General features: G+C 38.5%; 1 protein-coding gene and 1 long non-coding RNA gene across 2 annotated transcripts in view; one reads left to right on the top strand and one right to left on the bottom strand.

The window, feature by feature from the left end:
• LOC139360251 (uncharacterized) overlaps nucleotides 1-11,801 on the top strand; it is a 33,190-nt gene extending 21,389 nt beyond the window's left edge. Inside the window, exon 3 of the long non-coding RNA XR_011617522.1 lies at nucleotides 11,237-11,801. This is a non-coding gene — a long non-coding RNA (uncharacterized lncRNA). The remainder of the gene's footprint in view (nucleotides 1-11,236) is intronic.
• Nucleotides 1,833-20,608, bottom strand: LOC105489705 (zinc finger protein 85). Its single transcript, XM_011754710.3, is given in 5 exon segments — nucleotides 1,833-3,648; nucleotides 3,650-5,195; nucleotides 8,992-9,090; nucleotides 9,567-9,693; nucleotides 20,475-20,608. Coding segments are annotated over 5 exon segments (1,866 nt in total). The 5' UTR covers nucleotides 20,478-20,608; the 3' UTR covers nucleotides 1,833-3,557.
• Nucleotides 20,609-21,119: the final 511 nt, after the last annotated feature.

Raw genomic sequence — 21,119 nt, 5'->3', positions numbered from 1 at the left:
ACCTCAGCAGGAATATTTATAGCTTGTTATGGAGCATCTGTTACACAGCAAGCACTCTCATGTTTGTTTGCTATATTTATATATAAAAACATCCTCATGACTTATAAAGCATCCTTAGTACTTACCTGAAAAAAAATTGGCTCAATAAATAAATATAGTTATTTCAATTATAAAAAGTGAAAACAACAACTAAAGAAAAGCAGATTAAATAGAGTACTTCAATTAAAAGAAGAAATGAAATGTTCTAAGAACATAAAATATAACTTAATACACTAATTTTGGAATTACATCTAGACATTATTTTGTGTGTACTACTAAATTTTATAAAAGCATTATAATCCCTGACAAACTCACATAATAATGCCTCAGCAACTATAAAAATAATTATAAAAAGCAAGAAAATTATAGGTCCAGCATACGTACCAGGCAAGTCAAAACAAAAATATTTGCATGAGAAGATTCTGAACCATAAGCCATGATATATTACAGTAATAAATTCAACATAAAGCAGAGTATACATTTGTTTTCAGCATTTTTGAGGTATTCAGGTTTCTAGTAAACTACCTTATTATTCTTCTTCTTATTTTAGAGATGAGTCTTACTCTTTCACCCAGGCTGGAGTGCACTGGCATAATCTCAGTTCACTGCAAACTCCACCTCCTGGGTTCAAGCAATTCTCCTGTCTCAGCCTCTTGAATAACTGGGACTAGAGGTGTACACCACCACACCCAGCTAATTTTTGTATTTTTAGTAGAGATGGGGTTTCACCATATTGGTCAGACTGGTCTCAAACTCCTGACCTCAGGTGATCCACCTGCCTCAACCTCCCAAAGTGATGGGATTACAGGCGTGAGCCACCGCACACAGCCAATTATTAAGATGATTTGTTTTGCTCCAATATTGTTTTCTTCTGAATATAGGTACAAATTCATATTCACAAAACACACATACTTTATAATTTTCTTACCCCTAAGGTTTATCTTTAGAGTAATATATGTGTATTTTACTTCTATGTAAATAAAAATTAAGAGTCTGTATGTCTGCAGGCAGAGAGGCCACATGTTTAAAAAAAAAATTAACAAATTTTTAAATGTTTATTCAGAATTCAGAAATGTATGGATTTTATGAATACTTCTATACAATTCTTATTATGACCATAAAATGACCCTGTCACCAAAAACAATTGCACTATTCAAAATAACTAAATGTGTAGAATAGGTTTGTAATACAAAGGATAAATGCTGGAGGTGATGGATACTTCACTTACCCTGATGTGATTATTACATATTATACACCTGTATCAAAATATTCTATATATGGCATAAATATATACACATACTATATACCCACAAAAATTTACAAAAATAAGTTCATATAAGAAAAAAAGAATAAAAATTTAACCTACAAGAACAATATTCTTTAACCAATTTGCAGTTTAAAGTCACTGGTAAAAGAGATGTTAGTTCATTATGTTACCAAATTGAACACTGTAACCATCTTTTAACTACATTCTTGAGTAAGCTAGATAGGTTAAACTTAGTGGCATAATAACGCATCGCTGAATGCACAATGGTCATAATGTTAAAAAAGTTTAATTAAAAAACTAAGTTTACATGTAATCTGACAAATTTAAAATGTACTGCATTTTATTACAGAGAAATATAATTAGTAAAATATTACTAATTTTAACTAAAACTAAAAATGTTTTTCATTCACTATAATGCAGAAGAATATTACTCTGAACAACTACCTCATATATCACTCAATATTATTTTAACCACAAAGAGCCCCACCACTTAGATTTTCATCACGCATCTTACATTTTAATGTTCTTGTTCTTTTTTTTTTTTTTGAGATGGAGTCTCGTCCTGTCACCCAGGCTGGAGCGTACATAAGAATAGTGTATTTTTCTTTTTTTTTTTTGAGACCGAGTCTTGCTGTTCCCAGGTTACAGCGGAGTGGTGCGATCTCGGCTCACTGCAACCTCCGCCTTTTGGGTTCAAGTGATTCTCCTGCCTCAACTTCCCCAGTAGCTGGGATTACAGGTGTGCACCACAGTGCACAGCTAATTTTTGTAGTTTTTAGTAGATGGAGTTTCACCATATTGGCCAGGTTGGTCTCAAACTCCTGACCTCATGATCTGCCCGTCTCGGCTTCCCAAAGTGCTGGGATTACAGGCGTGAACCACCACACCCAGCCTAATGTTCTTATTCTTTAATAGAAAAGGTCATAAATACTGACCACCTAATAAAAAAAAAAAACTCATGTCTTTGATGCAGCAACAAGTGATCACATGCTTTCACATGTGAATATAATAGCAATGAAGAAGAAAGAGCATGAAGTAATTTGAAAATTGAATTACATGATTATTTGCTTTTCAAAAAACCTGTAATTTTTTTAAGGAAAAAAAGTATACTTTGAATGTAATGAAAACTCTGCAAAAAATGTTCTACTTCTTTTAAAGTTATATACAAATAATTTGTCCACCAAATTTAGTTTTGGATTATTTTCTATACTCAGCACTCTGATTTAGTGTAGTGTCTGAAGTGCCAGCGCCTTAGATATTTCTACTGTGAATCCTCTGATATTTACATAAACTTCGGATTAAATATATTTTTATATCTACTGCATCTGCAAAAATACATTTTAGTATGAATCCTCTGCTGCTTTTTAAGCTGTAGTTTTTGAAAAGGTCTTTCAAAATTTGTTACATTTGCAGGGTTTTTCTCAAATATAAATTCTCTGATGTTGGCCAGGTGTTGTGGCTCACGCCTGTAATCCCAGCACTTTGAGAGGCTGAGGTGGGCGGATCACCTGAGATCAGGAGTTTGAGATGAGCCTGACCAACATGGAGAAACCCCGTCTCTTCCAAAAATACAAAATTATCCAGGCATGGTGGCACATGCCTGTAATCCCAGTTACTCGGGAGGCTGGAGCAGGAGAATCGCTTGAACCTGGGAGGCAGATGTTGCGGGGAGCCGAGATCACGCCATTACACTCCAGCCTGGACAACCAGCAAAACTCCATCTCAAAAAAAAATATTCTCTGATGTTAAACAAACTTTAAGCGACTGCTTCAGGGGTTTCCTCTAGTACAAAATCAGTACAATAAGATTTGTGATACAAGGTACTACAACCCTCTTTATATTTGCAGTGTTTGTCTTCAAAATGATTACTCTTTTTCACATTAAAGGCTTATATTTTCTGAATGCTTTTTGGACAGTAATTGCATTTATAATGCTTTTATTAAGTATTAACTTTCTGATGCTGAATAAGATGTGAGCAGATATTAATGGCTTTTCCACACTCTTTATATTTGTATAATTTTTCTCAAGTATAAATTCTTTTCTGTGCAATAAGGTATGAGCATAAATTAAGCTTTGCCACATTGTTCGCACTTGTAGTTTGTTACAGTATGAATTATCTTACCTAAAATAAAGTGTGACAACCATTTAAAGACTGTCACATTCTTCACATTTTTAGAATTTCTCACCAGTATGATTACTTTTATGCTTGTAAGTTTGAGGTGGTGTCAAAATTATTGTCATATCTTTCAGGTTAGTAGGGTTTCTCTCCAGTATAAATTTTCTTATGTTTAATAAGACTTGTGAATTGCTTAAAAGCTTTGCCATAATTTTCACATTTGTAATTTTTCTCCGGTATGAATTATCTTATGTTTAGTAAGGACTGAGGACCATTTAAAAGCTTTGTCACATTCTTCACATTTGTAAGGTTTTTCTCCAGTATGAATTCTCTTATGTTTAGTAAGGTTTGAGGACTGGTTAAAGGCTTTGCCACATTCTTCACATGTGTAGGGTTTCTCTCCAGTATGAATTTTCTTATGTTTAGTAAGTTTTGAGGATTGGTTAAAAGCTTTGCCACATTCTTCACATTTGTATGGTTTCTCTCCAGTATGAATTACCTTATGGATAGTAAGGGTTGAGGGCCATTTAAAACCTTTGCCACATTCTTCACATTTGTAAGGTTTCTCTTCAGTATGAATTTTCTTATGTCTAGTAAGATTTGAGGACTGGTTAAAAGCTTTGCCACATTTTTCACATTCATAGGGTTTCTCTCCAGTATGAATTTTCTTATGTTCAGTAAGTTTTGAGGATTGGTTGAAAGCTTTTCCACATTCTTTACATTTGTAGGGCTTCTCTCCAGTATGAATTATCTTATGTTTAGTAAGGGTGGAAGAGTGTTTAAAAGCTTTACCACATTCTTTACACTTGTAAGGTTTCTCTGCAGTATGAATTATCTTATGTGTAGTAAGGTGTGAGAAATGATTAAAGGCTTTTCCACATTTTTCACATTTGTAGGGTTTCTCTCCCGTATGAATTATCTTGTGTGTAGTAAGGTGTGCAGACTGGTTAAAGGCTTTTCCACATTTTTTACATTTGTAGGGTTTCTCTCCAGTATGAATTATCTTATGTGTAGTTAGGTTTGAGGACTGCTTAAAGGCTTTGCCACATTCTTCACATTTGTAAGGTTTCTCTCCAGTATGAATTTTTCTGTGGGAAGTAAGGGTTGAAGATCGGTTAAAAGCTTTACCACATTCTTTACATTTGTAGGGTTTCTCTCCAGTATGAATTATCTTATGGGTAGTAAGAGTTGAGGATCGGTTAAAAGCTTTGCCACATTCTTCACATTTGTAGGGTTTCTCTCCAGTATGAATTTTCTTATGTTTAATAAGATTTGAGGACTGGTTAAAAGCTTTACCACATTCTTCACATTTGTAGGGTTTCTCTCCCGTATGAATTCTCTTATGTTTAGTAAGAGTTGAGGACCAGTTAAAGGTTTTTCCACATTCTTCACATTTGTAGGAATTTACTCTAGTATGAATTCTGCTATGTTGAGTTAGGCATGAAATCATTCGAAATGATTTGCCACAGTCTCTACATTTGAAAGGTTTCTTTTTAGTATGTCTTATCCTATGTCTGTTTGAATTTGAAAATTTATGAATGACTTTTACATATTTATCACATTGAAATATTTTGCTCTGGGTAGCTGTGAGACATTGGTTAAGTCCATTATAACCTCCTTTGTGCATCTTACACTCATCCACACTTTCACAGCCTTTTCTTAATGGCAAATTCTCAAGTCTACACGTTCCGTATCTTTTCAGTGTCGCTTTTTGGAAAGAATCTTTTATATTCTGCTCTGGCCAAAGGTCTTGGGCAAAATGAGAACACATAACTGAAAGAAATAAAAATGACATATTACTCCACTTGCTAGACTTAGATGAAGACAGTTTACAAATGTAACATATAAAACTAAACAAACTACATTAAGTAAGATGGCACAGCAAAATACCATAGGCCCTAAATGCTTCATAGATATATAAATGTAACAAAAACATACTGACCAAAATACATCTGTGGAAAATTTATAAATGAGTTAAGTGTGTGCAGTGCCCCAGGTGAGCATAATGCAAAGAGCCACATAGGAAAAAAACAGTTTATTACATTTACAACATAGCTCTTTCTGCTGCCCAATGTAACAGAGTGCCTTTAGAAGTAAATTGGCAACTCCTGGTTTCTTTTATAAAAGACAAGAAAAATAGTGGCAAAAACATTTTTATTTCTGATTTCCAGGGACTTTTCCAGACACTGGTTTCTGTACTGAAATAAATGGTATAGGCATTGGAATGGCAGTTTGAGTCTGGTGAGATCAAAGGTAAATGCTTCAGTAGCGAAGAGACTGCAATACTATAGGCAGGAAATAGTTGTAGCAAATGATTACTGACTATTAAGAAGAAACATGAACAAACTCCTTTAACTAAAAAAACCTAAAAAATTCCAGACAAGACATATCCTAAGAACATGTTAGAGAAACTCTCAGAATCTCTATCCAAGACCATTGGTTTCAGACTATGCCAGGACAAAGCTATAATATGAAGATTGTTACAGGTAGTTTGTTTTTAATGTCTAAATTTCAATGAAAGATTACAATGTATACAAAATATTAGGGCAACATAGCCCCATCAGAAATATAAAAATTTCAGAAAGCTACCATTAAAAATAAACATATACAAATTAGTTTTAAAAACCTGAATAATATTCAATGAGGAAAATAGAAACACAGACAGCTATTGAAAATCAGAAGAATGAGGATAACAAAATATTAAAAATATAAAAAACAGAAATTGTGGAAGTGAAAAATACAAAAAAAATTTAATGTAAGAAAAAGTGATGTAAAAATGAAGAAGCTCAACGAACTAGAATACATACAAAGATATTTTTAACAAACACATACATGAGTGCAATTTCAAGTCACAAACAAGTAGAGAATCCTGAAAGCTGCAAGATAAAAGTGATGTGTCATTTATAAGCATAGTCTTATGAGATAACCAGTAAATTTGTCATGAAAATTTTGCAAGCCAGAAGGAAACTGTGTGATTTTGTGATAGTCCTGAAATTAGTTTAAAAAGTATACTGGCACTGCCATTATTAGACTCGACTGCAGAAACCTGCGCTAGTGTCTGCCCTATATATAGAAGTCCTGAAGGATATTCAGTCTGTCCAAAAATAAAAAGGGAGTTACAGCTACCCAAGCCTCTTATAACAAACCAACTAAAGGTAGACCCTAGTGCAGACCCAGAAGCCTTGTGATTAAGCTACAACTCCTCTGAACTATAAATCCAGAGGGCATCCCATCACCCTGGGGGCCCAACAGAAGATCTTAACCTTCTGAAACCGTTTTATAAAAACTTGAGGGCCAGGCGTGGAGGCTCATGCCTATAATTCAAGCACTTTGGGAGGATGAGGCAGGTGGATCATGAGGTCAGGAGTTTGAGACCCGCCTGGCCAATACGGTGAAACTCTGTCTCTACTAAGATACAAAAAAATTGTCCAGGTGTGGTGGTGCACACTTGTAGTCACAGCTACTTGGGAGGCTGAGGCAGGGGAATCACCTGAACCCAGGAGGCAGAGGTTGCAGTGAGACGAGATCGTGCCACTGCACTCCAGCCTGGTGACAGAGCGAGACTCCGTCTCAAAACAAACAAACAAAACAAAACAAAACAAAACCTGAAGAGCTGTTTGCTCATTCAAATTCATACACACCAATGCAAAACTATATTGTGCTCATTGTGAAATGTGAAATAGAGGTTCCTCTTCAAAGGGACTTTTCTCCTCATCTAATTAGGAATAAATAGTAACTTCTCTTAGAATCAAAATGTATTCAAAGACCTGTGCCAACATTCTTAGATATCTGCTAGCCATAATAAACTAATCAATGTACTTTGTGTTCTTAGCTCCCACATTTTAGCCTAAATATTTGCCCTGGCATGCTTATACTGGTCCAAGCAAGCATTAGGTCATAGCCTGTTAATATTCCTTATTTGGAAGTGTTTTCACCTTTCTCAGCATTCCACAAGTTGCTCCCTCCTTCCTTTGTTCTCCTCTGCCTTTGCCTCTTTTAGAAAGTTCTAAGTTGCTAGCCAATTGGGACAAATACAGAATGTGAGGTCCCGTTGTAGCCAGTGGAAACCGGACATAGCAGTAGGGTGAACACATCAGGTTATAAGTGACCCTGTCTCCTTTGTTCAGTGCATTCTTGTGGCAAAACTGTTCGCGAGTGTACTCTTTCTGCAGAAAGTAAACTAGCCTTGCTGAGAGATCCTTTGTCTCTCAAAGGATTTTTGTGACATCAAGCACCCGTTCCCAATACTATTGTCAATGCTTCCATTTTAATATAGCACTGGAAGTATGTGGCAGAATTAGTAAAAAAAAATTTTTAAAGCCATTGAAATTGAAGACAAATAAGTAAAAGTTGCTGGTTGTAGATCATATAATCTTATATATAGAAAACCATCAACCATAGTACATTAAAACCTGTCTAAACTAATAAATACACTCAGTAAATTAGCAAAATATAAAATTAACATACAAGTATAAATTATGGTTCCATGTATTTAAAACAAACTATCTGATAAAGAAAACAATCTATAATAGCATCAAAATAATAAATTTCTGAGAACAAATTTACCCAAAGAGGTAAAACATTTTTACACTGGAAGATATAAGATATCATAGAAAGAAACTAGAGAAGACACAAATAAATTTTAAAATATTTCATGTCTATGGATTGAAAGAATAAATATTGTTAAAGTGCCATGTTACACAAAGTAACCTATAGATTCAATAAACTCCCTATCAAAATTCTAGTGGCGGCCAGGCGTGGTGATCACACCTGTAATCCTAGCACTTTGAGAGGCCAAGGCAGGTGGATCACCTGAGGTCAGGAGTTTGAGACCAGCCTGACCAACATGGAGAAACCCTGAGGTGGAGGTTGCAGTGAGCCAAGATCATACCATTGCATTTCAGCCTGGGTAACAAGAGCGAAAAAAAAAAATCTAGTGGCAGTTTTTACAGTAATGAAAAATACAATTCTAAAACATACATGAAACTACAATAAACTTTGCAGAGCCAAAGCAATCTTGAGGTAAAAGAACAAAGCATAGGGGCATCATACTTTATAATTTCAAACTCTATTTCAAGACTGTAGTAATACAAACAGGATGGAATGTGCAGAAAAATGAACAAAAAAACCCCCTCAATGGAGCAGAAACCACTACTCACACATTTCAAAAATGATGCAAAAATAGAATTTAAAAAATTGTTTAACAGAGAGTTTTTCAAAATTATGCAGATATTTGTGTGTCCCCCAAAACAATGAAAAAGCAGTCAGACTGTGCAGTCTCTTATATGCCACAAAAAGGACTTTGGCTCTAACTGTAAACTTGAAGATCACCAAAGGGAAAGTGGAAGATACCCCCATGTGAGGGCAAAAAAAAAAAAAAAAAAAAAAGAAGAAGAAAAGAAAAGAACAAAAAGAAAAGAAAAGAAAAAAAAAAGAAACCTCAGGCTTCCGAGAAACTATTTTCTTTGGAACACAGTTTCCGAAACCACATTTTAAGGACTGGTATTCTCCTTGACCTTTGGACCTCTCATCTCTGCTGTCTATTGTATTCATTTTCACTTTCACCTACCTGGGGATTTGGCCACCATGATCTCATGTCTCTTCATACTCCAGGCCTCTTTTCCTTGCTCTAGACAAGTGATCAGGTCTGGCTTAGAAACAGCAATACCTGTTTTATTAAAAATAAATAATATAAATCCTGCTCATCTTCTGTAATGACCAATCTAGTAATGTGCTTAGATAGTAAATCCCAAAATACTAATTTATAACAGACATTTCCAAATACTTAAAAAATATTTTTGATTTGTAGGTTCTTAGTTTTACTATCCAGTACTACTGAATCAAAAATTGGTGTTGGCAATTACGTTTTAAGGTATGGGCAAAAATATTTTATGCCACAAAATTTGTGGAATTTAGTAATCTAGAGTGAAGGATACAGATTAGCTCAGGAATTTGGAAAGTTAAGGTAAAAATGAAACATCTTGAACAAATTCTTTTCTACATGTATTAATCCTCAAGGTTTTCTTGAAAACAGGGATCTGAAGCTAATGTATGCAAAGCACACTTTACCAAAAAAAATTCCACAAAGAAAAGAAATAACACCTTTAGGGTATATTAGGAATTGAGTATTGAAGTTATGCTCACCCAGGAAGACCAGGTTTCTGTAGTTCTCTAACATCACATTCCTATATAAATTCCGCTGTGCAGTGTCCAGGCATTGCCACTCCTTCAGAGAGAATTCTATGGCCACATCCCTAAATGTCAATGGTCCCTGAAAAATACACACACATACACACGCACACACACACATACACACGATTACCAAGTGGTTACGAAAAGCATTTTTAATTTGACTCGAGGTGAAATGAGAGAGTAAAGGTAATTTTCTGACTTATAGGAGGAACTAAAATTATAAAATAAAATAATTTTCTATTATTTAGAAATATTCTCTAATGTATTTTTTAACTCTAAGAAAAGAGAGTGGCATAAGATCCACAATATCAGTGTATACATGATACTTTTCTGGATGACATAGTATAAAATTAAGGGCATAAAAATGTATATTTTTTGAGTGCTGTATATGCATTGTAGAGAATGAATTGTGATGGAAAAGACAGGTTGAATTAGAAGGTACTTTTTAAATTTTAATGTGTACAATAAACTGGAGAACTTGTTAACGCAGGTTGTTTTTTCAGATGATCTGGAATAAAGTCTGATTGTCTGAATTTCTAACAAGCTCACCAATAAGGTCAATGTTTTTGGTCAAGAATAATATTTTGTCAAACATCCAGTAAGGGGAAGAGTCCTGTGTTTTTCCTAATTTTTCTGGCCTGTAAACAAAGATAAGAGCTTTGACTTTCCAAAGACAGATATATGCAAAAAAACAAAAAACAAAAAACAAAAACAAAAACAAACAAACAAAAAAACTCCCAAAAAACTAGGAAAAAAGGGCAGCTGCTAGATTAACTGTGATGGTTTATGTATATTAGCTGCATTAAGATAATAATGAAGAGAAAAAAAATTAACTATAGTGACAAAATCTGTCAGAGAACTCTTTAACCAAGTGAATCGTTAACATGAACTGCACTAGGACAAATTTTTATGATGTGCTGATGCACACGGAATGACACAGCATCATGGCTGTGATACTGCCCCTCCAAAACTAAATTACAGTCTGAATTTTAACATTAAAAAATCAGTTTTATGCAAAGTTCAGGATACAGATATCTTCCCTGTTCTATAATTTGTAATAACAATTTTAAGTCATCTTTCTTTAGCACCCTAGAGAGCAGGTATCTCCTGACAATTTTTGTTTAGAACTTTCTGGGTAATGTCATCTTGTTTAAGCATTTCCTTGATTCTGTTTTGCATAGAGGTAATGGAGAATACAGATGGAACCTCAACATTACATGTTTTCCATCTTTACAAATGACTCCAGCTTTCCGCCAATAGAAATCTTGAGTATCCACACCTTTTCATGTTCAACAGTGACAAAGGGAACATTTTAAATAGTGCAGATTATAAATTCGTGGTAGGAATTCTGCATGGCATATAAGAAGCCACAATGTGAAGAATGTAGAAAGGGCTCTGGTATATAGAAACAAATATTTTTCAGACACCCTTGACTATCACAAAATGTTTTAAAAGTAGTTAAAATAAACTCTTTAGGGAGGAATAATACAATAGAGAAGTAATGATTTGCATGGCATTCTAGGAGGCACAGTGGACACAGCTCTTGATCTGAGACATGTTTTGCTTAAAAAAAAAAAAAAGCCATTTTTTCTTCTTTCTCCTTTTCTGGGAATCCTTTTCAGATGAGATTCTTCGAACAAATTACAGCTGCATGTTGAGAATATGTCTTTAAAGATGTCAGCATCACCTGCTTATCTGCTACCACGAGACCCACAGGCAGAAGGATCAAGACCGGCAAAAAAAGCTCACTCATTTCTGTCCTTTATAACGGAAGAGATTCAGGAACAATGAGCTGCTCCATGGAGATCAAAATACATTTCACTTTTCCTGTTCTCAGGTGCCCTCCCCTGTCACAGACACCAGCAATTTCTGCTACAATAATGAAAATATGGGCCATGGCTGGGGTTGGTGGCTCACTCCTGTAATCCCAGTACTTTGGGAGGCCGAGGCAGGCAGATCATGAGGTCAGAAGATCGAGACCATCCTGGCTAACACAATGAAACACCGTTTCTACTAAAAATACAAAAAATTAGCCAGGCGTAGGGGCATGCGCCTGTAGTCCCAACTACTAGGGAGGCTGAAGCAGGGGAATCGCTTGAACCTAGGAGGCAGAGGTTGCGGAAAGCTGAGATTGCACCACTGCACTCCAGTGAAACTCCATCTCAAAAAAAAAAAAAAAAAAGAAAAGGAAAAGAAAATATGGGCCACATTGCCCTGTCCCTACCAAACCCAAACAGAAACAGTCCTGTGGCCACCCTTTAGTGCAAAGGTAGAACTTAACACATCAATGTACCTGGAACACCTCATACTTGATTCTGGCCTCAATTTAAGAGTCACATGAAGCACTTCATTACTACAACATGGATGCTTTCCCCCAGAACAATAAACAGAATACATGGAAAGGGCACAAGTAAAGAGATTTCTGCAAACTGGCCATGGAATCCTAATGAGAAGCCTGGGCTGATAACCACTTAGCTAAGCATTGCCTCTCAAGCCTTAATGAGCTTATAAATCACTTGGTAATTTTGACTTCATTCTATGTAATGTGATTCTGCAGGTTTGGAAAGGGTCCATGAATGGGTGTTTTAAACAAGTCCCCTGTCAATGTTGATGTTGCTCCCCCTGGGCTCATTATTAGCATTAGAGAAAGCAGACACAGCACAGGGTCCCTTACACTCAGCACTCTTGTCACAACCAAATACTTCTGGTACAAATAAAGACAACACATCTCTGCCAGGCGCGGTGGCTCATGTCTGTAATCTCAGCACTTTGGGAGGCCGAGGCAGGCGGATCACATGAGGTTGAGAGTTTGAGACCAGCCTGACCAACATGGAGAAACCCAGTCTCTACTAAAAATACAAAAAATTAGCCAGATGTGGTGGTGATTGCCTGTAATCCCAGCTACTCGGGGGGCTGAGGCAGGAGAATCACTTGAACCCGGGAGGCAGAGGTTGTGGTGGGCTGAGATCATGCCATTGCACTCCAGCCTGGGCAGCAAGAGCGAAACTCTGTCTCTAAATAAATAAATAAATAAAACCCATCTCCTTCCTAAAATATCATATTCTTTGCTGGTTCATTAAAGTTTACAGAGGAAACAGAAGGCAGCAATGTCTGAATAAGCCTGCATTTGGCAACAACATGTACATATGTACTAATGCAAGATACATTAAGTGGGAACTATGTACTCAAAAGGATGTTAAAGAGCACTGTGTTGGCAATAACACATTACGTGATTTCATCATCATAACACTCTGAAAGCTGTTATTGTTTAATAATTCTTAGGACTTAAATAAAGAGCCCAGCCTTTCTATTTCTTCTTGTTTCTCTGTCATTTTTTTTTTTAATTGCATAGAAGAAAAGCTAAATGTAGACAGATAAGAATAATACAGAAAAGAAGGTTTAATGTATTTTAGAGAAGTTTTTACCATATTTATATTTAATTTTATGTGACTTGCAGAGCAACTACTGGATTTGCAAAAGTAGAAAACAAGTCGTTAAACAATGTAGAACTGCAAGCACTGGTTTTAATTAAAAAATTAAAAATTAAGACCCTAAAATACATACTTTATTTTTACCATTTATCTGTTTTGGGGTTTTAGGAGATTGTGAGCACCAGCTCTAGAAAGGCAGCAGGATTCACCAGGCAAAAACTCTGATCTTGTCTTCTTTTTTTTTTTTTGAGACGGAGTCTTGCCCTGTCACCCAGGCTGGAGTGCAATGGCATGATCTCAGCTCACTGCAACCTCCACCTCCTGGGTTCAAGAGACTCTCCTGCCTCAGCCTCCCAAGTAACTGGGATTACAGGTGCACACTAGCACACCAGGGTAATTTTTGTATTTTTTTTTTAGTAGAGATTGGGTTTCACTATGTTGGTCAGGCTGGTCTCAAACTCCTGACGTTATGATCTGCCCACCTTGGCCTCACAAAGTGCTGGGATTACAGGCGTGAGCCACCGCGCCTGGCCCAAAACTCTGATTTCTTCTAACAAATTGTGTGAGGCAAGACTCCAGCGTGGGGCCAGACCTAAATAAGGCCTCCAAATAGGTTAAATCTAAACAGAACTGGGGCACGGAGAGGACTCTGTGTAGAATTCTGTTCTCTATGCCACTGGGGTATTTCCAGTTCTGTTTTGCCTAAGCTTACCTAACAGAAACTTAAATCCCAGAGTTTGTGTAATTTTAATCTTTTTAAGCCACTGCTCCCTCAATTTTACGACATATACTAATCAGAAATTTAAAGAAATATTTTAAGGTTTTCTAGGGTAATTTTATTATAAGATATATATGTATTCTTAGCAAGGTAAAAGAAATAGAAATAGGCTGGGTGCAGTGACTCATGCCTGTAATCCCAGCACTTTTGGAGGCTGAGGTGGGAGGATCACAAGGTCAGGAGTTCGAGACCAGCCTGGCCAAGATGGTGAGGCCCTGTCTCTACTAAAAATACAAAAATTAGCCAGGTGTGGTGGTGTGCACCTGGAGTCCCAGCTAGTTGGGAAGCTGAAGCAGAAGAATTGCTTGAACCTGGGAGGCAGAGGTTGCAGTGAGCTGAGATCGTGCGATTACACTCCAGCCTGGGTGACAGAGCAAGACTCTGTCTCAAAAAAAAAAAAAAAAGAGATCAGAGTTTTTGTCTAGTGAATCCTGTCACTGTACTCCAGCCTGGGCGACAGAGCAAGGCTCTATCTCAAAAAAAAAAAAAAAAAAAAAAAGTAAGAGCTCAATAACAACATGTACACAAAAAAAGAAACAACAGACAACGAGGCCTAGTAAGGGTAGAGGCTGAGATGACAAGGAGAATTTGAATAAATATTTGTTTGGTGTTATGCTTAGTACCTCTGTGACAAAATAATCGACACCAAACCCCCGTGACACAATTTTACCTATATAAGAAACCTGCACATGTATCCCTGAACCAAAATCAAAAGTTAAAAGAAAAAAACTTCATGGGTGGGGAAAAGTGCAATGTAGGTGGAAGGATTGTAGGTTTTTGCTACATATAGATAGCGGTCCCAGTGGGGCTGTACTCTGATTTATTTGTGCCTGTGCAGGCAGATGGGATTATGAACAGGTGGTCCAGAACCCTAGCTTGGTGGAGAAAACAGGTTGCTGCTGCAGATTCAGTGTCTGGGGGTTGGGATATGCCAGGAGACTTGTAGACACTCTTGTGGGATTTTGGCAAGAAACACTAGGATCCACAATGATGTGGTAAAAGTCCCAAGGATGATGACTAGTCTTGAGAGGGATGTGGATACGTCAATGTCTAGTGTGTGTTTGTGAGTGGGTGGGACTCCTGTGGTGGCAGCTGCAAGAAAAGGGGGTCTGTCATCAGAGGTCCTTTCCTCCAAGTTTTCAGTCCACAGTCACCCTGGGAGGAGACCTGGAATCACAAGACAATGGGCAGTGTGACAGCCTGTGTACATGAGAGCAGAGCCTCCCATTCCCAGACACCCAGAGTTCCATTCGAGGCCAGGCCTCTGTGATATCTTTTTTCTGGTATCAAATCTGTAGAGTTTGCTGAACACTAAGCAATTCTCCAATACCTACTAATTATCTGAAATTTGAATTCTGACACCACCCAGAGTCAGCACAGACCCTGATTCAGGGTTCGGTCCCACAACATTGTCCTCATTACAGATGCCAGTCACAAACCCCATAGGCCAATCTATGCTTCTGAGCTACTAGTAGTTTAAAATGTGGGGATTCCCATAACCTCCCTCTAGTTCAATAATTTGATAGAGCTACTCGCAGAACTCAGCAAACATTGTAGTTATGTTTGCTGGTTTATTATAAAAGACACAACCCAGAAAAAGTCAAATGAAAGTAATGTAGAGAATAAAGAAGTGGGGAAAAATGAAACACATACATAATCCTGGAAAATAGCTGTGATTAATAACATTCATCCTTTGTGTGCTCCAGCAACAGTTTATGAAAAGAAACACTTTTTTTTTTCCCCCCTCAGACGGAGTCTTGCTCTGTCTCCAGGGTGGAGTGTAGTGGCACGATCTCGGCTCACTGCAAACTCCGCCTCCCGCTTCAAGAGATTCTTCTGCCTCAGCCTCCCAAGTAGCTGGGACTACAGGCACATACCACCACGCCCGGCTAATTTTTGTATTTTTAGTAGAGACAGGGTTTCACCATTTTGGCCAGGCTGGTGTTGAACTCCTGACATCATGATCCTCACGCCTCGGCCTCCCAAAGTGTTGGGATTACAGGCGTGAGCCACCATACCCGGTCAGAAACACCCTTCTTTATTTATGACTTAGAAGGTGCTCCCTTTTCTTACCTATCACATAGCCAGATATATACTCTACACATTTTCTTCCTTTTCTCATTAAAAAATCAGCTGAATTTTTGAGTAGGTGTTGGAATTTGTCTTCACTGGTCTAAATAAAATACTTTATTTATTTTTTTAATTTTTATTTTTTTTGAGACAGAGTGCAATGGCACAATATCGGCTCACCACAACCTCCGCCTCCTGGGTTCAAGGGATTCTCCTGCCTCAGCCTCCCGAGTAGCTGGGATTACAGGCATGTACCACCATGCCTGGCTAATTTTGTATTTTTAGTAGAGACAGGGTTTCTTTGTGTTGGTCAGGCTGGTCTCAAACTCCTGACCTCAGGTAAAGTGCCCACCTCAGCCTCCCAAAGTGCTAGGATTACAGGCATGAGCCACCATGCACAGAAATAAAATACTTCTTAATCAAATGTCACTTAACTTTATTTTTTTTCCCACAGGCTCCTGAACTTTGAGCTACCCTGAGTGTGAGTCAACATACAACCCCATTTTATGTCCCTCCTACAAACATGCTGACTTCAGGGTAAAACATTCTCTGATCTAAAATCTGATTTTTTTCCCTCTCCATTTGCCATTCCCCTCCCACCTTTCTTCTAAACTTTTATGCGCCTCCCTAGGAAACAAAGCCTTTGTCTGCTTAAACTTTGCAAGCCATAAAGATTATATAGTTGGTACTTCCTCCTGTTGCAATATTCCGCTGGAATTCTTTTTTTTTTTTTTTTTTTTAACACAAATCTAACTTTGTTTTATTTTACAAAGTCTAGAAAGTGCCTCAAAACAATAAAAAAGTTTCTCATCAGTAAGACTCCCAGTTTCCTTTCATCTTAACCTTAACTGCATTTGCCGGTGGGGCCCCAGCTTTCCAGGGCTTTGGAGATTCTCTTAGGATAAAGACTTCTTCCATGGCTGGGGTGAGCAGGCTGGGACATCTGCAGGGGAGGCTCCCCAGAAAGAACTAACTGGGCGTTTAATAACCTTTTATTGTAGGCTTAATATTAGCCTTACGTTGCAGTCACTGGGTTCAAGCTTTAATTTCCACATCAGATTTATTCCCTTGGTTTTTAAAACTGAAAACTCCAATGAAATCACTCAAACATTGTGTTCATATAAAAAAAGAAAATTTTTGGTGCTTACATTTTATACCTCAATTAGAAAAGCAAAAGCACCTATTCCTTTTCAACAATAAACATATTATTTTATTATTTCTATTAAAAATCATGTAGTAAACAATTAGTCATGGGAACACTTCTAAGAGGTACCTTCTAAGAGGTACCAAGTTTCATCTCATAAAATTTAGCATGAAACTTAAAAATCAAGATAACAGGATATGGGACAGAAATATTCACTGTCACAACTTTACCCTGCAAAAAGAGAAATTGATGTTTTTCATGAATCTATGTAACTCACCAATTATACACCACATTCTCTTGTGGAAATCTATTTATTTTCTACAGCCAAAATGGAAGAGAGATTTTTCCTAATTTTCTTCTTGATAACATTCTAAAAGCTAAGACTTGGAATTCTGTTTAGAATCACCCAGCCATAAGCACACCTGAGAAAAATTTTAAACTCACACTGACAAAGGAAAAGGTAAATGAGAATTCTTAACAAATGGAATATATGATCAGAGTTTAATTTTTTTTTCTAAAACCCTCTTCTTTCACACCCTATGCAAATATTTTTGTGCCTTTTAAACTTCACTAATTAAATGCAATTTACAATTAAAAGAAGCTGAAGTCAAAATAAGCGAACAAATCTTTTCAAGGTGACAAACCCATGGAGTGACAGTGCTGATTAGAAAACACATGTGTCTGACCTGTGTGTCAAGTCAGGCCACTCAATCACTTGAAAGATTCTCCCACCCACTCCTGCTCACTAAAGTTCTCAATGACCAGCCTCTCAAGAGACACTGCACTATACCCCAGTGACTGCCCCAAGTGCATTTTACTTTGCAAGTTCTTGCACCATCTCACTGGGGTGACTTTTTTCTGTCTTTTGGGATACTATTTGTTCTTTCACAAATCTTAGAGAATCCAGGGGGTAAAAATTATTTCTGCATTTTTCTCTCAATACCAGCATCTGACTGGCTGACCAGCAATGTGTCTCCAAGAAATAGAAGCTGGGCCGGGCGCGGTGGCTCAAGCCTGTAATCCCAGCACTTTGGGAGGCCGAGACCGGCGGATCACGAGGTCAGGAGATCGAGACCATCCTGGATAACCCAGTGAAACCCCGTCTCTACTAAAAAATACAAAAAACTAGCCGGGCGAGGCGGTGGGCGCCTGTAGTCCCAGCTACTCGGGAGGCTGAGGCAGGAGAATGGCGTGAACCCGGGAGGCGGAGCATGCAGTGAGCTGAGATCCGGCCACTGCACTCCAGCCTGGGCGACAGACCGAGACTCCGTCTCAAAAAAAAAAAAAAAAAAAAAAAAAAAAGAAATAGAAGCTGGGTTGGGTGAAGTCAATCTTTTTTTTTTTTTTTTTTTTTTTTTTTTTTTTTAATACAGTCTCGCTCTTTTGCCCAGGCTAGAGTGCAGTGGTGCGATCTCGGCTCACTGCAACCTCTGCCTCCCGGGTTCAAGCAATTCTTCTGCCTCAGCCTCCCTAGTAGCTGGGATTACAGGTGTGTGCCACCATGCCTGACTAATTTTTATATTTTTAGTAGAGACGGGGTTTCACTATATTGGCCATGCTTGTCTCAAACTCCTGACCTCGTGATCCGCCCACCTCGGCCTCCCAAAGTGCTGGGATTACAGGTGTGAGCCACCGCGCCCAGCCGGATGAAGTCAATCTTAATGTCTCAAGGAGTTAGCTTTTCAAAGGAAGAATACACCAGGAGACTGCACTCACACCCAGGGTATCTACCTGCTCCCTTGATGGGATACACTTCATACCTCAGGTTGTCCTGTGAGAGAAAATGACCCAGGAGCTGATATTCACTAGACACTCTAGCCAACAGAGCCACCGTGGTGGGCATCTTGGTTTATCCCCAGACAGTACTGAAAACCCAGGACCAGGAAAAAACTGAAGAGTGGCTGATGATCCATCACCCCATAAAGTTTCCAAATGGAAACCTTGACCCAACACCATTCTGATAGGAATTCTGTGCCTAGGGAAGATAAAAGGAAGAGACACAGAGATTTTTTTACCATATAGTGTCAGGGATTATTATTCGCTTTCTTCTCATGGGAAATATTTACAAACAGAAGACAATGTTTTCAATAGTGCCATCCAATGGTTTGTCAAAGAATTATTAATTGAAATATAATAAAATGTACAATAAAGGACAAATAATTGATTATGTGTATCAGGGAGGGGAAGGTGGCATTTGGGAATGTCAACGACACTGGAAATTTAGTATTTTACTGTAAATCAGAGTTAATCTGGAAGAACACGGAGTAAGAACTAGATTTGAGACCCTGCTTGAGACACGTGTGAAAAATGCAGGGGAAAAGAAGTACCCTGTGGACTGTGCAAATAATTCAGTGGCAGGCAATTAGACTGAGGTGGCTCTAGTCCCTGGGGTCCTCCTTTTTAAAAAAATCTAACTAATAATGTATTTTTTAGTAAATTACCACATCGGGGAAAACAAAATTCAGGCTTAACCAACTATAAACTGCCAATTAAACTCTGATTACATAACCTGAAAATTGCCAACACGATCGCACAAATTAAGAGACTACATAACTGTACCTAACCAATTACTAAATTTGATGTTCTTCATCATGCACCTTATAAAAGTCTTTTATTCAAGCCTCCCATGGACCACAAACTACAAGCCATAGCTGAGTGCTCTACAATACTTGAACCACTTTTTAAGTTCTTTAATACTTTTGCGGTGACTCCTATACTTTTTTTTTTTTTTTTTTTTGAGACGGAGTTTCGCTCCTCTTGCCCAGGCTGGAGTGCAGTAGCGCGATCTCGGCTCACTGCAACCTCCGCCTCCCGGGTTCAAGCGATTCTCCTGCCTCAGCCTCCTGAGTAGCTGGGATTGTAGGCGCAAGCCATGACGCCCGGCTAATTTTTGTGTGTTTTTTTTTTTTTTTAATTGAGACGGGGTTTCACCATGTGGGCCAGGATGGTCTTGAGCTCCTGACCTCAGATGCTCCGCCCACCTCGGCTTCCCAAAGTGCTGAAACTATAGGCGTGAGCCACAGCGCCCGTCCCCCCATACATTTTTAATAGAAAAGAAAGAGAACTGGGAACCCCAAAGACCAAAGCTCTTCCCATTCATGAACCCGCACCCCGAGTCAGGATTCTCCCCTGACGACCCTCCCGTGGGCCTTGCTCAATCAAGGAGAGACGCGGTGCTGAGGATGCAGAGCTGCCCAGAGAGGGCTCCAGTCCAGGGCACAGTCACTGTGCACGGAAGAGACAGGACGCCCGGGCACGGCTGTCAGCGCAGCCGCCATCTTATGGCTGAAGGGGACTAGGGCCGAGCTGGGCAAAAAGAACTCCGAGCGCAGATTGTGGAGCGGACTACAGGGAGGCCCGAGTCCCGCCACAGCCGCTTCCCACCGGTTTCAACCAACCCCTTTCCCCTCTCGGGATGGCGCACCCGGCACTCTCACCATTTCTAGGCTTCCAGGGGGTCCCAGCGTCTTAGTTGTGGATCACCCAATACCTGCAGGTTACAGGGACACAGAGGCTGGGCCTCTAGGAGCAGAGGACACAGAACAGAGAAGACAAGACCTGGAGCACAGGCTGCAGCGAGAGACAAAGGCCCCGCCACATCCCGGAAGCCGCCCTGTCTGCTCCAGCTGCGTTCCTGATTGGACGGTTCCCAGCCCAGCGTCTCTGATTGGATAATATTTAAGGCACGTCTTTTCAGGCCGTGAGTGACAGAAGATGTGATTGGATGCTGGGCTGAAAGAAGAAAGAGTGACAGCCTAGGCTGCAGCCTTTTCAGACAGGGCTTCCTTCCTGAGCTGAGTCAGGCCCACACCAGAGGGTATTTGCCCTTAACCTCGTGTATCAAGTTATATGCATTCAAAAATAATATATTGTATGGCTATTCACAAATGAACAAAGTATAACAACAATTGTTCTAAAATTTTAGATTTTATGACCTCCCTGTATTCTGGTCCTTCGATCAGGCAATCGTCTGAAATAAAATGTGAGTCACATGTGAATTTAAAATTTTCTAGTAGCCAAACTTTAACAAGAACGAAGAAACAAGTGGAATTGATTGTAACAATTTAATTAACCCAATATAT

This window comes from Macaca nemestrina, chromosome 20 (genome assembly GCF_043159975.1).
Source record: "Macaca nemestrina isolate mMacNem1 chromosome 20, mMacNem.hap1, whole genome shotgun sequence".
NCBI classification, from domain to species: Eukaryota; Metazoa; Chordata; class Mammalia; order Primates; family Cercopithecidae; genus Macaca; species Macaca nemestrina.
This window is presented reverse-complemented; position numbering and strand designations above follow the sequence as displayed.